The sequence below is a fragment of the Rhinatrema bivittatum genome, chromosome 3, assembly GCF_901001135.1.
Source record: "Rhinatrema bivittatum chromosome 3, aRhiBiv1.1, whole genome shotgun sequence".
Taxonomy (NCBI): Eukaryota; Metazoa; Chordata; class Amphibia; order Gymnophiona; family Rhinatrematidae; genus Rhinatrema; species Rhinatrema bivittatum.
Window position 1 is genome coordinate 323,921,736 of NC_042617.1, and position 19,859 is coordinate 323,941,594.

General features: G+C 46.9%; 1 protein-coding gene across 1 annotated transcript in view; it reads left to right on the top strand.

The window, feature by feature from the left end:
- Window positions 1–238: 238 nt before the first annotated feature.
- CD164 (CD164 molecule) overlaps window positions 239–19,859 on the top strand; it is a 104,083-nt gene continuing 84,462 nt past the window's right edge. Inside the window, exon 1 of the mRNA XM_029595296.1 lies at window positions 239–673. Within this exon, the coding sequence (XP_029451156.1) occupies window positions 604–673 (70 nt within the window). The 5' untranslated portion in view covers window positions 239–603. The remainder of the gene's footprint in view (window positions 674–19,859) is intronic.

Below are 19,859 nucleotides of genomic sequence, written 5' to 3' on the forward strand. Positions count from 1 at the left end.
CTGCTGACTGTCATGCCCTGCTTTACCGAACCAGCGGGGGTGGGGAAGGCTCGGTAAAGCAGGCCTTTTCGGGATTCAGTTCCCGCTTCCCTTCCGCCAAGGCCTGCATTCTGCCAGGCGCACGGCGCTCCTCCCCCAAGCCCCGCCCCCTGCGGACGTCTAAGGTGGCCGTCCAGCCGTCATAATCAGGGCCACGTAACAGACGGCCTGCCCTTCGCGATCCAGCCGCCCTGGGACCATGACGAGGATGGAACATACCATCAGCGGGCCGAAGGGGAGGCTGATACGCCTTTTCGGTGTAATTGTGCCAGCTACCACCCAAGCATAGCAAAGCAGGAAAGCAATAAGCGTGGACGAGCGGTAATGCTATTCACGGCCTTCCAAACGAAGGAACAAGGAGGAGCGGTGAGAGAGCGAGGAGGTGCTGGCGGCGGCGCTGTGCCTCCCCCCTCTCGCGAGGGCGCTTGGCGGCAGCGACGGGATCAGGTGACCCGGGTGCGCAGGAAGCGAAGTTCAGTTGGCGTGAGAGCGCGGCGGAGAGTGACGCAAGGCGGGAACAGCGCGAGCGGCTAACGTGTGTCCGGCGGCGGCACCACCACCACCATGAGCTGGAGAGCGCGGTTGCTGCTACTCGTCCTTACCCTGGTCGGGCTGTGCGCGGCCTCTGCAGGCGGTGAGTGCGCGCCTCCCCTTCTTACTTTCTACCTGCACCCTCTCTCCTCCTGTCTCTCATTCCCCCCCCCATCTATCCTTGCCCTCCCCTTCTTACTTTCTACCTGCACCCTCTCTCCTCCTGTCTCTCATTCCCCCCCCATCTATCCTTGCCCTCCCCTTCTTACTTTCTACCTGCACCCTCTCTCCTCCTGTCTCTCATTCCCCCCCCATCTATCCTTGCCCTCCCCTTCTTACTTTCTACCTGCACCCTCTCTCCTCCTGTCTCTCATTCCCCCCCTCCCCATCTATCCTTGCCCTCCCCTTCTTACTTTCTACCTGCACCCTCTCTCCTCCTGTCTCTCATTCCCCCCCCATCTATCCTTGCCCTCCCCTTCTTACTTTCTACCTGCACCCTCTCTCCTCCTGTCTCTCATTCCCCCCATCTATCCTTGCCCTCCCCTTCTTACTTTCTACCTGCACCCTCTCTCCTCCTGTCTCTCATTCCCCCCCATCTATCCTTGCCCTCCCCTTCTTACTTTCTACCTGCACCCTCTCTCCTCCTCTGTTCCTGTCTCCCCGCCCCTTTCTCTGCCACTGCCCACCACACTCTGCTATTCTTCCACTCTTCCCTATCCCTGCCCTGTCAGTCTTGCTCTCTACCTGCACCCTCTATCCTCTTCTGTTCCTGACTCACCTCCCCCCATCTCTATCCCTGTCCTCCATTCTCTGTCCTTCCACATCCCTGCTCTACACTCCTTGCTATCTACCTGCATCCTCTCTTCTCTGTTCTTGTCTCCCTGCCCCCTTTTCTATCTCTTCCACTCTTCCCCCACCTCTGCCCTCTCCTCCTCTCCTTACTCTCTGCCTGCACCCTCTCTCCTCCTCTGTTGTTTCACCTCCCCCTTCTCTATCTCTGCTCTGTCTTTCTTGCACTCTCCTCCTGTTCCATCCCGCCCTTCTTCCACTGTTCCTGCACCTGCCCTGTCTGATTTCCACTCTACCTGCATCTTCTCTCCTCCTCTGTTCCTGTTTCATCTCCCACTTCTCTATCCCTGCCCTCAACTCTGCCCTTTTCCTGTGTACCTGCCCCTTCTTTCTCTGTCCTGTTTTACCAACCCTACTCTGCCCTTCTTCCACTATCCCCCTCCTGCTCTTTTCTCTCCCTACTTTCCCAGCTCTTCCTCTGACCCCCACTCTGCCCTTCTTCCACTTCCCCTTTCTTTCTCCTCCTCTGTTCCTGTTTCATCTGCCCTTTACACTCTGCCTTTCACTATCTCTCCCTCTTCATTTTCTGTTCTCACCCCTTCCACACTTCTGTCTCCCTTCTCTATTCTTATCAGATTCAGATTTTACAAGTGTCCAAAGTAATATACAGAGTGATTAAAATAAGTTGGGAAAAGGGGGAAAAAATAACACAATGGTGGCTAAGTAAAAATATCCCCTCATCTTACCCCTTCCTCCTCTCTGCCTCTCCCTGTCTGTCCTCCTTTCCACTGTCCCACTCTCCCTGCCCTTTCCTTCCTCTCTTCTATTCCCTCTTTTGTGCCTTCCCTTCTTTCTCTGCCCTTCTTCCTCTCTCCCCTTCCCCGGCATGGCTTGCTACTCCTGGCTTATCCCTATTTCTTTACCTCTGTGCTGCCTTTGCTGTCTTATCCACAGCCTGTCTGTAGGCCCTGCTGTCTGCATTTTGCTTCCCTGGTGACCATCCTTTGTTTCTCCTGTTGCCTCTCCTGCCCCTGGTATCCTGGTGGGAGTTAGGTGTTGGCCAGCAAATGTTCATGAAATATGAACCTAGCTAGTTTAAACATAGCAGGGGAGCCAGCCCTGGTCTATGCTTCTAAACAGAATTAAAATACACCTAGAAAACTGTTTATCTTTGGCTAAGATCAAACGCAGGGTCTGAGTTTTTTCCTTGTCCTTTTGAGTGAGATTGAAAAGTTGTACAATATGGGGCATTAATGGCCTGTTCTGGGTTTCCCCTCACTCCTGTGGGAATGTCACACTGCTCTAGCCTTGCTATCCTGGCAGAACTAAAACTGCCCATTAGAAAGGGCTTGTTGGTGGGCAATGGGTTGGTACAAGATCGGCCTCTTCCCTTGGGCCAATCTGATCCTGCAGTGCTGATCTTGGCTCGCTGTCAGATTGTCCCTGGCAACATAGTTTATAGCAGCGGGGCTGACGTGATGTGTGACTTAAACATTGTCAGTACTGTGGGATAAATATTTATCAGCTTGTGAGCATCTAGGCATAGCATTGAGTTGTGTAAGATTTATGCTTAACAAAAGCAATAAAAATAAAGATCTATGACCAAAGGAGTTGAAAGACTTAGACTGCCTTAGTAAGGGCTGAGATCAGGGTCTATGATGTCTGGTCTTAAGGCAGCAGTACTTGCCAGTGGAGTTTAGATAGTCCGGGTGACAGCTAAAATGTGAAATCGTTTATCTCCCAGTTTGTATTTAATGCTTGCAGAAGTTTAAGTGTGTGAAAACATCTGCACTCAGCATATGATCTGAGTCATAGTTGTGCTATCCCTTGTGTGTGTGTGGTACATTTTTCTTGTAAACTTCCAAGCTGGGTTTTTGTAACACTGTTAGATCAAGTGGCTCCTTCTGGGTAGTATGTACTACACTGTGCTGCGTGGGCTCTGGTTTCCACAGTTGGAGCAGCACTTCTCATGTGACTAGCACTCCCTAGCCAAACAGGAAGTGGTTGGCAGTAAATAGATGTAAAAAAAAAAAAATATTAAGCAAAACTTTTCCACAGACCAGGACTGGACCCAGGATGGGGTTGTTGTCCCTCCCCTGATTTGCATAAATGTGCATGCAGGGATGTATAGAGCAGAGAAGGGTCCAGAGGAATGCTGGGCAGGGAGGGGTAGAGAGGGGATCTAGGGTTGTTAGGACTGACACCATCCAGGATGCACAGGGCCTGCCTGGTCTGGGGTGAGGGGAGTACTGATTATATCTCATCCAGAGGGTGAAAACAAGGGGGTGGATATAGGGAGAGGCTGCAGGATTAAGAGGGAGATGGGGAGAAGTGAGGGCTGGGAGCAGGGGGGAATGGCTGATGACAGATGAGAGAGGAGGGGACTGCAGGCAGGAAGAAAGAGAAGAGATCTGCCCCTATGTGAAAAGATGAATGCATGGCTGTGCCAAACTAATTCCCATCCTCCCTCCATAAGAAAACATGGTTAAGGTATGTTGGGGTCACCAAGCCTTTGCCCTTTTTCTTGTGGGAGATGGATAGGAGTTGTAGCAAGAGAAGGGGGAGGGGTGATAGGGAGGAGAAAGAACAAGAGGTGGTTGAAATCGGGGGAAAAAGCCTGGAGGTAGTGGGGCAAGGGGGGGAAGAGATGGGGTTTGGGGCAGGGGTTGAAAGAGGCAGTGTGAATAGGAAGATGGGGGGGAGAGGAGGAGGCTGAGGTGGAGGGAGAGAAGTCCTCTCCTGTCTCCTCTGCTCCCAGCTCTCTCAGCATTTGGCACCCAAACTCCCCATACTCCTCTTCTCCCTTCGGCCCCTTCTTACACAATTGCACTTGCTCCATCTGCTCCACTCCGTCCCCTCATTCTCTTCTGCCTGTTCCCCGCTCTCGTCACTTCTTCCTCTCTTCCCCTTGATCCCCCCTCAGAGGTCCACATCCAGCACCCTTTCTTGGACCTGTTCTGGTGGTTCTTTGATTCTGCTGCTGAGGGCAGGTCAGGGTGGGTCTAGACTCCCTCGGTCTGGGGCAGCAATGGCCAAAAGGGCCCATGGGTTTTGTTGTTGGTTTTTGAGCTTTCTCTTTAAGATGCAGCTCATTTTGTGCTGGAAATCACAGGAAGCCCTTCTTGCCAGGGAGGTGAGGCAGCTGAAATGGGTTTAGGACTGGATAAGTAGCAGGGAGTAGCTGCAGCCACTGGTGACCTACGGTGGGGCCATGACCCCTGTGGACCCCTGCCTTCCTGCACCTGTGCTGAGCCTGAGTGGCGACTCATCTGCCTCCTGCTCTGGCTGCCAGCAGCCGCTTAGAAACATGCAGCTGACTGTTGCGCCGGCCCCAGAGCAACACTTAAACCTGATTGTTCCTCCGCCCGGCCACCATGCTCTTACATTTCCTCGCTGCCTTGTAACCGCACACTGTACAACAGCTGGGAAAACCGGGAAGTCGGGTCACCCTGATTTGAAAGCATCCCTTGAGTCTCTTTTCAAGAGTAAAACATCGAGCTTGTCTTTGTGCAGAGAGAATGGGCTGTGAAAGTGAAGCTACAGGAACACAACCTGAGCTCTGGAGTTAGTGAGCGGACAGAAAAGGGGTTTTGGTCAGAGTCCTGGCATGGATGCAGTGATTATTTTATCACCAGGTACACTTGAAGTTGTTAGAACAAAGCTTCCTCTAGTTTGGTTCTTTGAAAAATAAGAAGTTTGAATAGTCCTCAGTATGATTTGGGTTCCATCACTAGCAGTTCTGTCTCCCATGGAGCCCGTCAAGGTAGCTTCCTGCAGTGTCACTGACCCTTATTTGGGGATTGTAGGAGAACTGGTTTCTCCTCCTGAGTCTTTTAGCAATATACCCCCTCAGTTGCATCCAGCTAATGATGTATGTACCAAACTTGTGTAAAGCTGTGTAAACTGTGCTTCATGGGGAAGTAAGCAAGCATTTCACATCTGTCTTTCTCTTTCGCCCTTGAAACATTGAAGGCTTCCCATTAAACGGGGCTTTTCTGTGTGCTGCCCTTGTAATGCATTTCAATGAAGGAAGAATAAAATGTATTTGGTGAGGTTACTTGTATTTTCACCAATGTGGATTTCCGCAGGGCAACCCATAACCCTGCCCACATTAGATATCAGGGGGGATCAAGTGTCGGCTTGGGTATCATTGGCCTGTTTCGGTAGGTGGGCTGCCTTTGAGATGTAAAACTCACCATGCGGAGGAAGGTGGAAACCTTCCCCATGTGACTGGGGGCCATTTTCATAAAACCTCTCAAAACTACAAGCACTTGGGCACTGCTGCCTGGAAGTGAGCTGCCAGGGGCACCTCGGGAAGTTTGTGCTGTAAAGTTAGGGGTGCTTATTTAAATCTGTGTTCTGGATAGTATGTATAGCTTAGCAGTGGCCAGCTCCAAGTATTTACAGCAGGGTTGTCAAAAAATCTGTCCACAGGGGCCATGCAAGTCAACACTATGAATGTCCCCTCCCTGCCACCTCACACTTAACTTTTCTTCCCTATTTTGTGAACCCTCAAAGCGAGACAGTAATGGCCCTGACTGCAGTGGCAGCAGGTAATGGAGGACTGTGGGGCAGATTCCCTGCTTTCTCCTGGCTTCCCTATAAGAGGTGGGACTGAAAAGCGTACTACGTTAGCCGAATCACAATGCTGCCTGCGGGCCTTTGCAACCCATGGCTGTTGCTGCAGTTGGGACCAGGACTGAGCACCTCAAGGAGGGGATAGTCTGTGGGGCCAGGGAGGAATTGGGAATTCTGGCTAGCCACAGTGGAAGTGTGCTACATCATGGTCTCTCAGCAGGCCAGTGATGGCGTGAACCATACATTTGACACCCCTCTTTCTAGTGTAGAAACTACAGATGTTTTATTTATTTTATTATTTATTTTATTTAAATACTTTTGATATACCGATACTCAAGACTGGTGTCTTATCGTACCGGTTTACATTGAAACAAGGGGTAACCAATTAACTATGAGAATAAATAAATAAAGTTACAAAGAACAAGGGGTTTACAGGATGGGAGAGTAGAGAGCGAAAGCAAAACAATTAGTATAATAAGTTATACATAACTAAGATTTAAAATAACAGAGTATTTTATTGTATTTCCTAAGAGCCTTGTCAGCTCAGTGATAACTGGCTGCAGGATTTTATTTACCTCTTCTACATGCACCCAGATTAGCTTCAGCAAATGAGAGCTGTGGAGGAAAACCTGCTGCAGTACTCCAGGGAGAGGGCTATAAAAAGCCTTGGGGACCTCTGAGCACCTTTATGATGCATAACCTATACAGCAGCTCCTTTTAATATTCCTCTGCATTGACTTTTTAATAAAGTTGAACTAGAACACTGCTTAATGCCAGATGAAGTGTTGCGTAAATAAATTGTAATATTAAAGGCAATTAACACCACAAGGTGGTTAATCCAGCTGCAACAGCAGAAGCCAGGCACCCAAGCCCCTGGTGACTGTGTTGGGGGCTGGTGTTAACTACTGTGGGAGTGAGGGAGGCCATGGGGCTGCCTCCAGTGCATCCTGTTGGGGCAGAGCTGCAACCTGTGTTGTCATTATGGCAGCGAGAGAGTTCTGCCAGGCTGCTCTGAATACTGCAGCAGCCCCTGATGCACCCTTGCATGCATACAGCTCAGACAGCTGCTGCTGTCTCTCCTGCTTCAGTTACTGCTTGGGTTCTAGAAGTAAGCCTTCTGGTCTTCTGCACTGCCCCATAAACAATTAACTGTTAAACAGTTAGCAATCTAATTTTAATTGCTTCAAGAAGATTTAAAAAAATAGAACACTTTACCTACAGTCAGGAGTGCAGACTAGCATTGGTGCTTTAAGCTGGTACCAGCATGCAAGAGGTTAGGCAACTGATTACAAGTTCCCAAGCAAATTGTACTGCTCCAGAACTGTCCAGGAGTAAACCAATGCAGCCATCTAGCTGGGTATGATAGGTCTGTCACACATCTGCCTTGCTCTGAAATGAACAGACATGAGCTTGCTCCAAGAAGCCCAGTTTAAAAAATTCTTCCAATGCCTGAAAGCAGAACTACAACCAAGAGGTGGCTTCACTGCCAACAATCAGGTTTTTAAATTAACGTTGTCCATGTATTCATTCATTCAGAGGATTTCAGTTTATTTTATTTATTATTTTTATATACCGACATTTGATCTCAATTGAGATATCACACCGGTTTACATTCAGGTAATGTAGGTATTTCTCTATCCCCAGAGGGCTTACAATCTAAGTTTGTTTTTTTTTTGTACCTGAGGCAATGTAGGGTAAAGTGACTTGCCGAAGGTCACAAGGAGTGACAGCAGGGCTTGAACCTTGGTCTTCTGGTTCATAGTCCACTGCTCTAACCACTAAGCTATTCCTCCTCCTTTATCAGCAGAAGGCACAGCAGCTGGCATGCACAATGCATATTACTGTAGTAACACAGTTGGCATTTACAAGATATTAACCTATAAGAACATAAGAATTTGCTATACTGTCAGACCATGGGTCCATCAAGCCCAGCATCCTGTTTCCAACAGTGGCCAATCCAGGCTGCAAGTACCCAAAAACTAAGTATATCCCATGCTACTGATGCTAGTAATAGAAGTCCATTAACTGCTATTAAGTTGACTTAGAAAATAAGCCACTGCTAAGAACTTGTCCAAACCTTTTTAAACCCAGCTACACTAACTGCACTTAACCACATCCCCTGGTAACAAATTCCAGAGTTTAATTGCGCGTTGAGTGAAATAGAATTTTCTCCGATTAGTTTTAAATGTGCTACTTGCTAACTTCATGGATTGCCCCCAGTCCTTCTATTATCCGAAAGAGTAAATCTATTCACATCTACCTATTCTAGACCTCTCATGATTTTAAACACCTCTAGCATATCCCCCCTCAGCTGTCTCTTCTCCAAGCTGAATAGCCCAAACCTCTTCATCCTTTCCTCATAGGGGAGCTGTTCCATCCCCTTTATCATTTTTGTTCATCGTTCTCTGTATTTTCTCCAGTGCAACTATATCTTTTTTGAGATGCACTGACCAAAATTGTATACAGTACTCAAGGTGTGGTTTCACCATTGAGCAATAGAGGCATTATGACATTTTGTTTTGTTCACCATTCCCTTCCTAATTCCTAACATTGTTTGCTTTTTTTTGACTGCCGCAGCACATTGAACTGACTATTTCAATGTGTTATCCACTAGACCAGGCTCGGACATTTCACAATGTATATAATTTAATACACTCTTAAGGCTTCTCTTTTTCCAGCTGAACCAGCTTCCAAGTTCAAGGTCCTTGTTATTATGTAACTTTTGCTTCTCTGCTCTTGTCTCCGCTAATTATAAAGTTGTTCCTTATGTTACGTTATGTTATACTGTTCTACCCCTGTTCGATGTAAACCGACCTGATATGGTATTCAACCTTGAAGGTCGGTATAGAAAAATGTTAAATAAATAAATGACGCCTAGATCTTTCCTCGGTGGTAGCTCCTAATATGGAACCTAACATCATGTAACTACAAGGGTTATTTTTCCCTAAATGCAACACCTTGTACTTATCCAGATTAAATTTCATCTGCCATTTGGATGCCCAATTTTCCAGTCTCACAAGGTCCTCTTGCAATTTATCACCATCTGCTTGTGATTTAACTACTCTGAATAATTTTGTATCATCTGCAAATTTGATAACCTCACTCGTTGTGTTCCTTTCCAGATCATTTATGTATATATTGAAAAGCACTGGTCCAAGTACAGATCCCTGAGGCACTCCACTATTTACCCTTTTCCACTGAGAAAATTGTCCATTTACCCCTACTGTTTCCTGTCTTAACTAGTTTGTAATCCATGAAAGGACTGACATTACTTTTTACTTTTCTTAGAAGCCTCTCATGAGGAACTTTGTCAAATGCCTTCTGAAAATCCAAATATGCTACATCTACCGGTTCACCTTTATCCACATGTTTAATAACCTCTTAAAAAAAAAAGCAGATTTGTGAGTCAAGACTTGGGTAAAGCCATGCTGACTTTGTTCCATTAAACCGTGTCTTTCTATATGTTCTGTGATTTTGCTCTTTAGAACACTTTCCACTATTTTTCCTGGCACTGAAGTCAGGCTAACCAGTCGGTAGTTTCCCAGATTGCCCCTGGAGCCCTTTTTAAATATTGGGGTTACACTGGCCACCCTCCAGTCTTTAGGTACAATGGATGATTTTAATGATAAGTTACAAATTTTAACTAATAGATCTGAAACTTCATTTTTGAGTTCCTTCAGAACCCTGTGGTGTATTCTGTATTCTTACTTTACATATCTAGCAGGAATACAGCACAGACAGCTTTTATGATAAACCTGCACAGAGCGATTATAAAATCATGAGTGGGGTGGAACAGGTAAATAAAGGACAATTATTTACTCTTCCAAGTAATACTAAAACAAGGGGACATGCCATGAAACTAACAAGCAGCAGATTTAAAACAAATCCTAGAAAGTGCACTGTCAGGCTGTGGGATCTGTTGTCAGAGGCCATGGTAAAGGCAGTTAGCGTTGCGGCCTTTAAAAGAGGTCTAGAGGAAAAGTCCATTAACCATTATTAGCCAGGGAGACTAAAGAAAGCCATTGCTATCCCTGGGATTGAGTAACAGGAATTGGATCTACTTGATTGGGATCTGCCAGGTACTTGTGACCACTGTTGGAGACAGCATGCTGGGCTCTCTGGGCCTTAGTCTGACTCAGAAAATATTTTATAAACAGGATTTGGTATAATATCACAGTACTGCCATAAGGCCCAAAATCTGCAGGATGGGCATTGCAAACACCTGGGATATAAAACATGATTTTTTTCTGCTGCCACCATCTTGTCTACCCTTCTGGTACCTTCTCCAGGTTCCTTGTTCATCTCCCATTCATTTTTCTATCATTGGTTTCCAGTCTTCTCCTACCTAGCAAGTAAGACCCAGCAGTCTTCCTGTACTGTCCTTGGTTAATCTTTTACATTTTCCCTCTGAGATCGACTTCTTTCTGGGACATCTTGATTGCTCAGTCATTTGCTTGTAGTCCTGTAACGTGCACTTCAAGACCGTTGGTGTTTTCTAGCTTCTGATATCTTTCTCAGTACTCAAAGTAACGTACAGGCCCATACAGTAAACCGTGCGGAAGAGCCGGCGCCTGCTCTCCCAACGCGCACCCAGGCACCTCTCCTGGGTGTGCGATTCTGTATTTAAATTAGGACCCGCACTAATAAGGAGGCGCTAGGGACACTAGCTCCTCCTTATTGCTGGAAGCAGCGGCTGTCAGCGGGTTTGACAGCCGACGCTTAACTTTACTGGCATCTGTTGTCGAACTCACTGACAGCCACGGGTTCGGAACATGGATGCCGGCAAAATTGAGCGTCTGTTTTCCAACCCGCGGGCAGATTTTTAATAAGATTTTTATTTTTTTTTTATTTTTGGGGTCTCCAACTTAATATCGCTATGATATTAAGTCAGAGGGTGTACAGAAAAGCAGTCTTTTCTGCTTTTCTGTACTCTTGCCCGGTGCTGTCTGAAATTAACTCCTGCCTTTAATTTCTGAAAGTAAAATGTGATTGCCACATTTTAGCTTTCTGTATTACGGGTGAATACCTATTAGGCTCATGAACATGCATTTGCATGTTGCGGGTGCTATTAGTTTCGGGGGGTTGGCCGTGCATTTTCCACATGCTATTACCCCTTACTGTATAAGGGGTAGCAATAGCATGTCAAAAACGTGTCCAAATGGGGCTAACAGACCTCACCTTGAAGACTGTGTTCTTGGTGGCCATCTGTTTTGCCAAGTGTATTTCAGAATTGCAATCCCTTTCCTGTAGACGATCCCTTCCTTAGCATCTCTGCTGATTAGTGTGTCCCTGAGCACGGTCCCTTCCTTTTTTCCCCCGAAAGTGGTGTCTGCCTTTCATGTTAATCAGTCCATGGAGTTACCTGGATTCCCTGATTGGGCTCGTGTCCCCGCTATGGGAAGAGATCTTCATCTGTTAGATGTCCGCTGGGTTCTCCTTCGGTATTTGAAGGTCACTAACTCTTTTCGAAAATCGGATCACCTTTGTCCTCTTTCGAGGTTGAAAGAAGGGCAAAAAGGCATCCTTGGCTCACTGGCTGAAGGAAACAATTTGCTTGGCCTACATCGGGCAGGGTCGCCCTGTCCCAAGTGGTTTGAAAGCTCACACTACAAGAGCACAAGCGGCTTCTTGGGCGGAGTGTCAGTTGCCTGAGGAGATTTGCAGAGCCGCAGTCTGGTCTTCCCTGCATACCTTCACAAGGCATTATCGTCTGGATGTCAGGGATCCAAACCTGTTTGGGGAGAGCATCTTGCGAGTGGGTCTTTCGGGTTCCCGCCCGGTGTAATGTGGCTTTGGTACATCCCACTGGTCTGGGAAAAGGAAAGGAAAATTGGTTCTTACCTGCTAAGTTTCGTTCCTGTAATACCACATATCAGTCCAGGACCTACCCGGGTGCTACTGCCAAAAAGACTGATTTACCTAATGGTTAGCTGCTGTACATAGGGAATCTATCAGAATGATTCTATAATATTTTGTTTTGTTATGAACCATGGTTCAAACCTGATTTTCAGGTTTTGGGGTCGTTTGTTTCGGACCCGTGAGGAAGTTTTTTCCTATTTGCCCTTGTTTCGGGAATTGGATGGTTTTTTGTCAATTATTCTTTGCTTGGGTATCGATAAATACTAATGAGCTGGAGGAGGCACCCTTGGGATAACAGTGCCTCAAAGCTTTGTACTTTGACTTAATCTACTGGTGGGAGTGCATAACCCCACTGGTCTCGACCGATCTGTGGCATTACAGGAACAAAAATTAGCAGGTAAGAACCAATTTTCCTTTATCATAGACTTGAGAAATTGAGTGCTGTTTGCAGCAGGTCATAAGGGTGTTGAAGCTGTGCTTCCCCGGACCATTCAGAAGTTGAACTGTTGTAGATAGGGTCTTTTTTTATTATAATGTACCCTTTATGGGGGGGGGGGGGAAACTTGCCAGGATTCACCCATACAGGGGTTACATGTGCATCCAAACTTGGCCTGCTATAGCGGCAGTGTGGCTTATTGTGGCACTGCACATGTCATTGTGGATGCAGCTAAATATCAGAGGCCACATTCTGCTGTGGTAATACTGCATTGAAAAGCATGAAAAGGTGCACTTCTGGTCACCCCCATCTCCAACACAAAGGTTGGAATGGCTCCCCTTTGAAGAAAAGCCCTAATCTGTTTAGCCTTTCAGCCTGGAGGAGACCTGGCTGAGAGTGGAGGAGTAGCGTAGTGCTTGCAAACCTGGGAAGTCAGGTTTAAATCTCGCTACCACACCTTGTGAGCTTGGGCAAGTCACTTAATCCTCCATTTCCTCAGCTACAAACTTAAATTGTTACAGTATCTGAACGTAACCTGCTTTGAAGCAATGAAAGGTGGAATAGAAATAAACTAAAGGTCTATAAAATCATGGGCAGGGTGGGACAAGTAAAAGGGGAGCAGTTATTTATCCTTTCAAATAAGGCTTGCGGTTATGCTATGTAGCTAATAGTACATTTAAAACTTTTTTCACTCGGCACACAAACTGGAATTTGTTGAGGGAGGAAATGGTGAAAGCATTGTGGGAAAACCACTGCTTATCCCTGGTTATCAGCAACAATTGGACCTTTCTGTGGGATCTTATCAGTTTGGCTACTGTCAGAGATGGGTTTGGGGTTTGGACCTTTGGTCTGACCCAGTATGGCATTTTAACATAGTGATATAGTAATGACAGCAGCAGAAGACCAAAATGGTCCATCTAGTCTGCCCAGCAAGCTTCCCAAGGTAGTAACTGCTGCTCTGTGCAGGTTAAGCTCTTTTTTTTTTTTTTTTTTTTTTCCCCCCCCATCCTCTGACCCAGTGCTTCTCAACCGGTGTGTCGTGACACACCAGTGTCGCCAAGCAGCGGCAGGTGTCGCATGTTACCGGTCTCCCACTGCTCTTCCCCCCCCTCTTCCTTCACCGAGCGAGAGGCAGGTTATCTTCTTCCACTGCTGCCGTTGCTGCCCGGGCTATCAGCGCATTCAAGCCTTGATGGGAACGGCAGCAGTGTTAGTGGAGGCTGGCAACTGCGGCTGGGCCTTTTCTTCTTCCCGCACCTGCCCCCACCCTGGCCCGGAACAGGAAGTGATGTGCAGTGGGGTGTGTGGGAAGAAAGCCGTGCTGCATGAATAAATAGCGGTGGCAGTGGCGGCCCCGAGCAGTAGCGTGGGCCCGAAGCAAAATCAGAAGCAGCCGAAATTTTCACAGGAGACAGCAGAATTAGCCTCCCGTGGCCAATGGGATTCTTCTTTCTTGGCCTGCGGGGGCTAGAGGAGGAGGCTGCTGCAGCTACCATTTGTGCTCAGGGGGGAAGGAAATGAGACAGCCAGCCTGTCTGTAAGATGTGTGAGTGTGCATGTGTAAATGACTGAGAGCCTGTGTGAAAGTGAGAGCATTTGATTGAGATCATCTATGTAAAGTGTGTGAGAGCATGTGTGTGATTGAGAGAAACTGGTCAGAGGTGTTGTGTGTGTGTGTGTATATAGGAGAGACAATGGAAGTGACTGATTAGGGAGATGACTGGCATGTGTATGAGAGAAAGTGATTATGGGAATGAGAAGCCTGTGCATGTGGAGAGAGCTAGCATAGGAGTGGGAAGCCTGTGTGTGTGACACAGCATGGGAGTGAGAAGCCTGTATATGTAAGAGAACATGGAAGTGGGAAACCTGTGTGTGTGCATGAGAGAGAGGGTGACTGGTATGTATGTAAGAGAGACTGGTTGGGAGATGATTGGTGTGTGACAGAAACTGGTCATGGGGGTGTGACTGGTGTGTGTGTGTGACAGAGACTGGTCGTGGGCACTAAGGAAGAGGACCATGAGTACAGAGCTTCAGCCACTGTTGCTTCTGGTGTTTGCTACTGGCCTGCATGGAAGAGCAGGAGAGCTGCTGGAGGGGGGTTAGTAAAGGTGGCTTAAGTTTATTTTTCTTGATTGACTACCATTTTAATTACTAAATATTATGTGATGTCTGCTGTTGAAATATTTTATTGGTGTTTGGAGAAATTTTAAATTTTTATGAGTTTTTAATTGTTGGATATTCTGTTCATAGTTTTTGTGAAACATTTATTCTGCTTATTAGTATACTTATACAATTATTTCTGTGTTGGGATCTATAGCTGCTTGCTAGTTCTGTTTTCCTAATAGGTGTATTGGTGTTTAGGGCCTGATTTAATATTTATAGTGTTTCCTTTTCATAGCTAGGGTTGTTACTGTTTGAGTGCATTCCATAATACAGGTGTAACTGTGTACAGATTAGTTTATGTGCATTGCTGCAGATCCTGGGACTGGGAATATGTTAGGTTGCTTCTGTGTATGTGACAGAGGTGAGGTATTTTACTGTAGCAGTCTTATTTGTTTTTTCTCAAGAGGATATGCACTAGTGATAAACTGCTGTCTTTTCATAAGTAGGGCTATTGAGCCTGGTAGTTGGAGTTTGTGTTGCAGTTACTGAGATGACACTAGAACCAGAATACCTTTTTTGTAAGGTGAGTTGTACGGGGAATGTCATAATTCTGCTTTACATCCATTATTGTGGGTCAGGGGGGTTCGCATGGATGCAAACTGTACTTTTACATCTAGCCCCATGACTATCATGGGTCACTGTGTCATGCATGTGAGAACCATCTGTCAGGTGTGTCCTGACAGTAAAAAGGTTGAGAACCACTGATCTAGCCTTTTAGGGATCCACAGTGTTTATCCCATGCCCCTTTTGAAATCCTTCAGTTTGTCTTCACCACTTCCTCCGGAAGGGCATTCCAGCCATCCACCACCCTCTCTGTGAAGAAATACTTCCTGACATTGGTTCTAAGTCATCCTCCCTGGAGTTTCAAATCATGACCCCTAGTTCTACTAAATTGTTTCCAATGGAAGAGGTTTGACGCCTTTGGATCATTAAAACCTTTCTAAACACAAAAATGATGGCAGGAAAGGACCTAATTTTCCTCCTGGTCTGCCCAGTGAGCTTCTTAAGGTAGTAACTGCCACTCCGTGCAGATTACCCCATGGTCTCTTTAAGGGTAGTAACTGCTGTTCTTATGCTTATATGCTGTTTGTGGGGGTAGTATCTGTAGATGAGGGGGTTTTGCACACACCATGACTGGAGCAAACCTCTCATAAACCAGGTTGGCTCAGTCTCTCCGATCCATTGCTAATGTTCTGAATGCTTATGTTGAGCCAAAGAGATCTCCTCATTGACAGGTCGATACAGTAACGTGCGGTTAAAGATTCCCCTTCTGTAATGTGCTGGGAGCGCACAATACAGACGAGTAAGGCGATTCAGCGATACAGTCTCCAGTTTCACGCGTCCCTAGCGCTTCCTAAAACAGACGCATAACCCTTTCCGCACCCAGCATGTAAATGAACGAAAAAGCTGTATAATGAAGGAATTAGCTATTCCCCTCCGATACTGTAACAGGCGCTGATATTATCTCCTCAGTAACCCGCTGTTTTGCCGCGGCCTTAACGTGCTAGTTTACCGCCTCCCCCTAGTAGGAGTTAGTGTAGTGTAGTGTAAAAAACATTGCTTACCTGCCCTGGTCCCGTCCGGTCTCCTGCAGCCCCGTCCGGTCCCCTCCTCCCGAAGCAAAAAAAAAACAAAACGAAAAAGTAGTAAGGCTCGGGCCTGCTACGGCAGTCCCTTCTCCCTTCCTCCCGATTTCGCACGGGCATCCATCCAGGCAGAGGGAGCGGGCGGCAAAACGGCCTCTGGTTCCCTCTGCCTGGATGAACGTACGGCCCCCGCCGGAATGAATGCCCGTGCGATTTTGGCGCTCATGCCATGAGCGCCAAAATCGCACGGGCATTCATCCAGGCAGAGGGAACCGGTGGCGAAAACGGCCCACGGTTCCCTCTGCCTGGATGAATGCACAGCCACCGGCAGTGAAGGAATGGCCGTGCGATTTCAGTGCTGAAAGCAGTCACGGCATGTGACTGCCTTCAGCGCTGAAATCGCACGGCCATTCATCCAGGCAGAGGGAGCCGGCGGTCGTCGGTTCCGGGGGGCGGGTGGGCCTTGGGCAGCGGCGGCGGGATCCGGGGGGGCCTTGGGCGGGTAGGCGCGTGTTCGGGCGGGTAGGCAGCGGGATCCGGCTGGGCGCGTGTTCAAACAAGGCCGCGGGCCGGGTCACACAGGCGTGCTTTCATCCAGGCGGAGGGGCCGGTGGCGAAAGCAGCCTCCGGCAGCCCCCACCTGCAGTGAATGAATGCGCGCCTGTGCGACCCGTGCGATTCGGCGCTCAAGGCGTGACGTCACGACGCACCGAATCGCACGGGTCGCACAGGCGCGCATTCATTCACTGCAGGTGGGGGCTGCCGGAGGCTGCTTTCGCCACCGGCTCCTGCGCCTGTGTGACCCGGCCCGCGGCCTCGTTTGAACACGCGCCCAGCCGGATCCCGCTGCCTACCCGCCCGATCGAACACGCGCCTACCCGCCCAAGGCCCACCCGCCCCCCGGATCCCGCCGCCTACCCGCCCGATCGAACACGCGCCTACCCGCCCGATCGGACACCCGGCTCCCGCCGCCGCCCGCCTGGACCCATGCGGCCCTCCGGCTCCCGCCGCTGCCTGGATGACCGCACAAAAGTGACAGGTATTTAAACATTTTTTTTTAACACTCAGGTTTTTACATATTTTTGGTTTTTTGGGGTTTTTTTACACTTCCTGGTGCCTGTCATTTCAAATGACATTTGAAATGACATTTGAAATGACAGGTACGAGCGCACCCAGGTTACTGTATAGGCGCTGTATTAAGCGCCTATACAGTAAAATGGGTTGCGCGGGCCTAACCCTTCCCTAACACTTCACAGCCTCGGCATGCATTTGCATGCAATTAGAAGAGAGTATCAGGCGCTAAGTCAAGAGAGCTGTGCGTGCGGGGAGGAAGGGTGCGTCTGACACTGCCGCACTGTTTCTACCGCGGCCTTACTGTATCGACCTGTGAGTTTGTAAGGTACAATGGGTAGAGGTGACTTCTCAGGATGTTCCTGGAAGTTCTTTACAATCAGGCTAGTGGCACCAAATATAACAAACAATTTCTATATCTCTGCACTATTTTCTTGGTGACTGAATCATTTGGTGCATCAGGATTTTTCTCCTCCATACGTTGTACAGTGTAGTTGCTTAAGAACATAAGAAAATGCCATACTGGGTCAGACCAAGGGTCCATCAAGCCCAGCATCCTGTTTCCAACAGTGGCCAATCCAGGCCATAAGAACCTGGCAAGTACCCAAAAACTAAGTCTCTTCCATGTAACCATTACTAATGGCAGTGGCTATTCTCTAAGTGAACTTAATAGCAGGTAATGGACTTCTCCTCCAAGAACTTATCCAATCCTTTTTTAAACACAGCTATACTAACTGCACTAACCACATTCTCTGCCAACAAATTCCAGAGTTTAATTGTGCGTTGAGTAAAAAAGAACTTTCTCCGATTAGTTTTAAATGTGCCCCATGCTAACTTCATGGAGTGCCCCCTAGTCTTTCTACTATCCGAAAGAGTAAATAACCGATTCACATCTACCCGTTCTAGACCTCTCATGATTTTTTTTTTTTTTAAATTTATAATTTTTTTATTGCCGTGACCAACAACAGTACAAGTAGGAAACAAGAAATACAAGAATAATGGGTACATGGCAACATTTACAAGAGGTACAATAGTCACCCTCCCCCTCCCCCCCGTCATGCTACTCATTACCATGAGATAAAATATACGTGATGAGAAATAAGAACAAGAAAAAAGAAAAACAAGAAAAGGAAAAAGTCCGAAAAAACATGCTTGCATGGAGGATGGAGAAAATGTCAGTGTGCACCAAGCTTTGCAGTGTCCATTCTGGCATTCAGGAATGGTAGGAAAGTGGCGGTAGGGGTAGCGGCCTCCAGGAAATGTAGGGATTCCAGATTTGATAGAATTTAGAGAGGCGATGATATTTAAACGCTGTTAGTCGGTATAGAGTACACGTCCACCTCTATCATATCCCCCCCTCAGTCGTCTCTTCTCCAAGCTGAAAAGTCCTAACCTCTTTAGTCTTTCCTCATAGGGGAGCTGTTCCATCCCATTTATCATTTTGGTCGCCCTTCTCTGTACCTTCACCATCGCAATTATATCTTTTTTGAGATGCGGCGACCAGAATTGTACACAGTATTCAAGGTGCGGTCTCACCATGGAGCGATAGAGGCATTATGACATTTTCCGTTTTATTCACCATTCCTTTTCTAATTCCCAACATTCTGTTTGCTTTTTTGACTGCCGCAGCACACTGCACCGACGATTTCAATGTGTTATCCACTATAACACCTAGATCTTTCTTGGGTTGTAGCACCTAATATGGAACCCAACATTGTGTAATTATAGCATGGGTTATTTTTCCCTATATGCATCACCTTGCACTTATCCACATTAAATTTCATCTGCCATTTGGATGCCCAATTTTCCAGTCTCACAAGGTCTTCCTGCAATTTATCACAATCTGCTTGTGATTTAACTACTCTGAACAATTTTGTGTCATCTGCAAATTTGATTATCTCACTAGTCTTATTTCTTTCCAGATCATTTATAAATATATTGAACAGTAAGGGTCCCAATACAGATCCCTGAGGCACTCCACTGTCCACTCCCTTCCACTGAGAAAATTGCCCATTTAATCCTACTCTCTGTTTTCTGTCTTTTAGCCAGTTTGCAATCTACGAAAGGACATCGCCACCTATCCCATGACTTTTTACTTTTCCTAGAAGCCTCTCATGAGGAACTTTGTCAAACGCCTTCTGAAAATCCAAGTATACTATATCTACTGGTTCACCTTTATCCACATGTTTATTAACTCCTTCAAAAAAGTGAAGCAGATTTGTGAGGCAAGACTTTCCCTGGGTAAAGCCATGCTGACTTTGTTCCATTAAACCATGTCTTTCTATATGTTCTGTGATTTTGATGTTTAGAACACTTTCCACTATTTTTCCTGGCACTGAAGTCAGGCTAACCGGTCTGTAATTTCCTGGATCGCCCCTGGAGCCCTTTTTAAATATTGGGGTTACATTTGCTATCCTCCAGTCTTCAGATACAATGGATGATTTTAATGATAAGTTACAAATTTTTACTAATAGGTCTGAAATTTCATTTTTTAGTTCCTTCAGAACTCTGGGGTGTATACCATCCGGTTCAGGTGATTTACTACTCTTCAGTTTGTCAATCAGGCCTACCACATCTTCTAGGTTCACCGTGATTTGATTCAGTCCATCTGAATCATTACCCATGAAAACCTTCTCCATTACAGGTACGTCCCCAACATCCTCTTCAGTAAACACCGAAGCAAAGAAATCATTTAATCTTTCCGCGATGGCCTTATCTTCTCTAAGTGCCCCTTTAACCCCTCGATCATCTAATGGTCCAACTGACTCCCTCACAGGCTTTCTGCTTCGGATATATTTTAAAAAGTT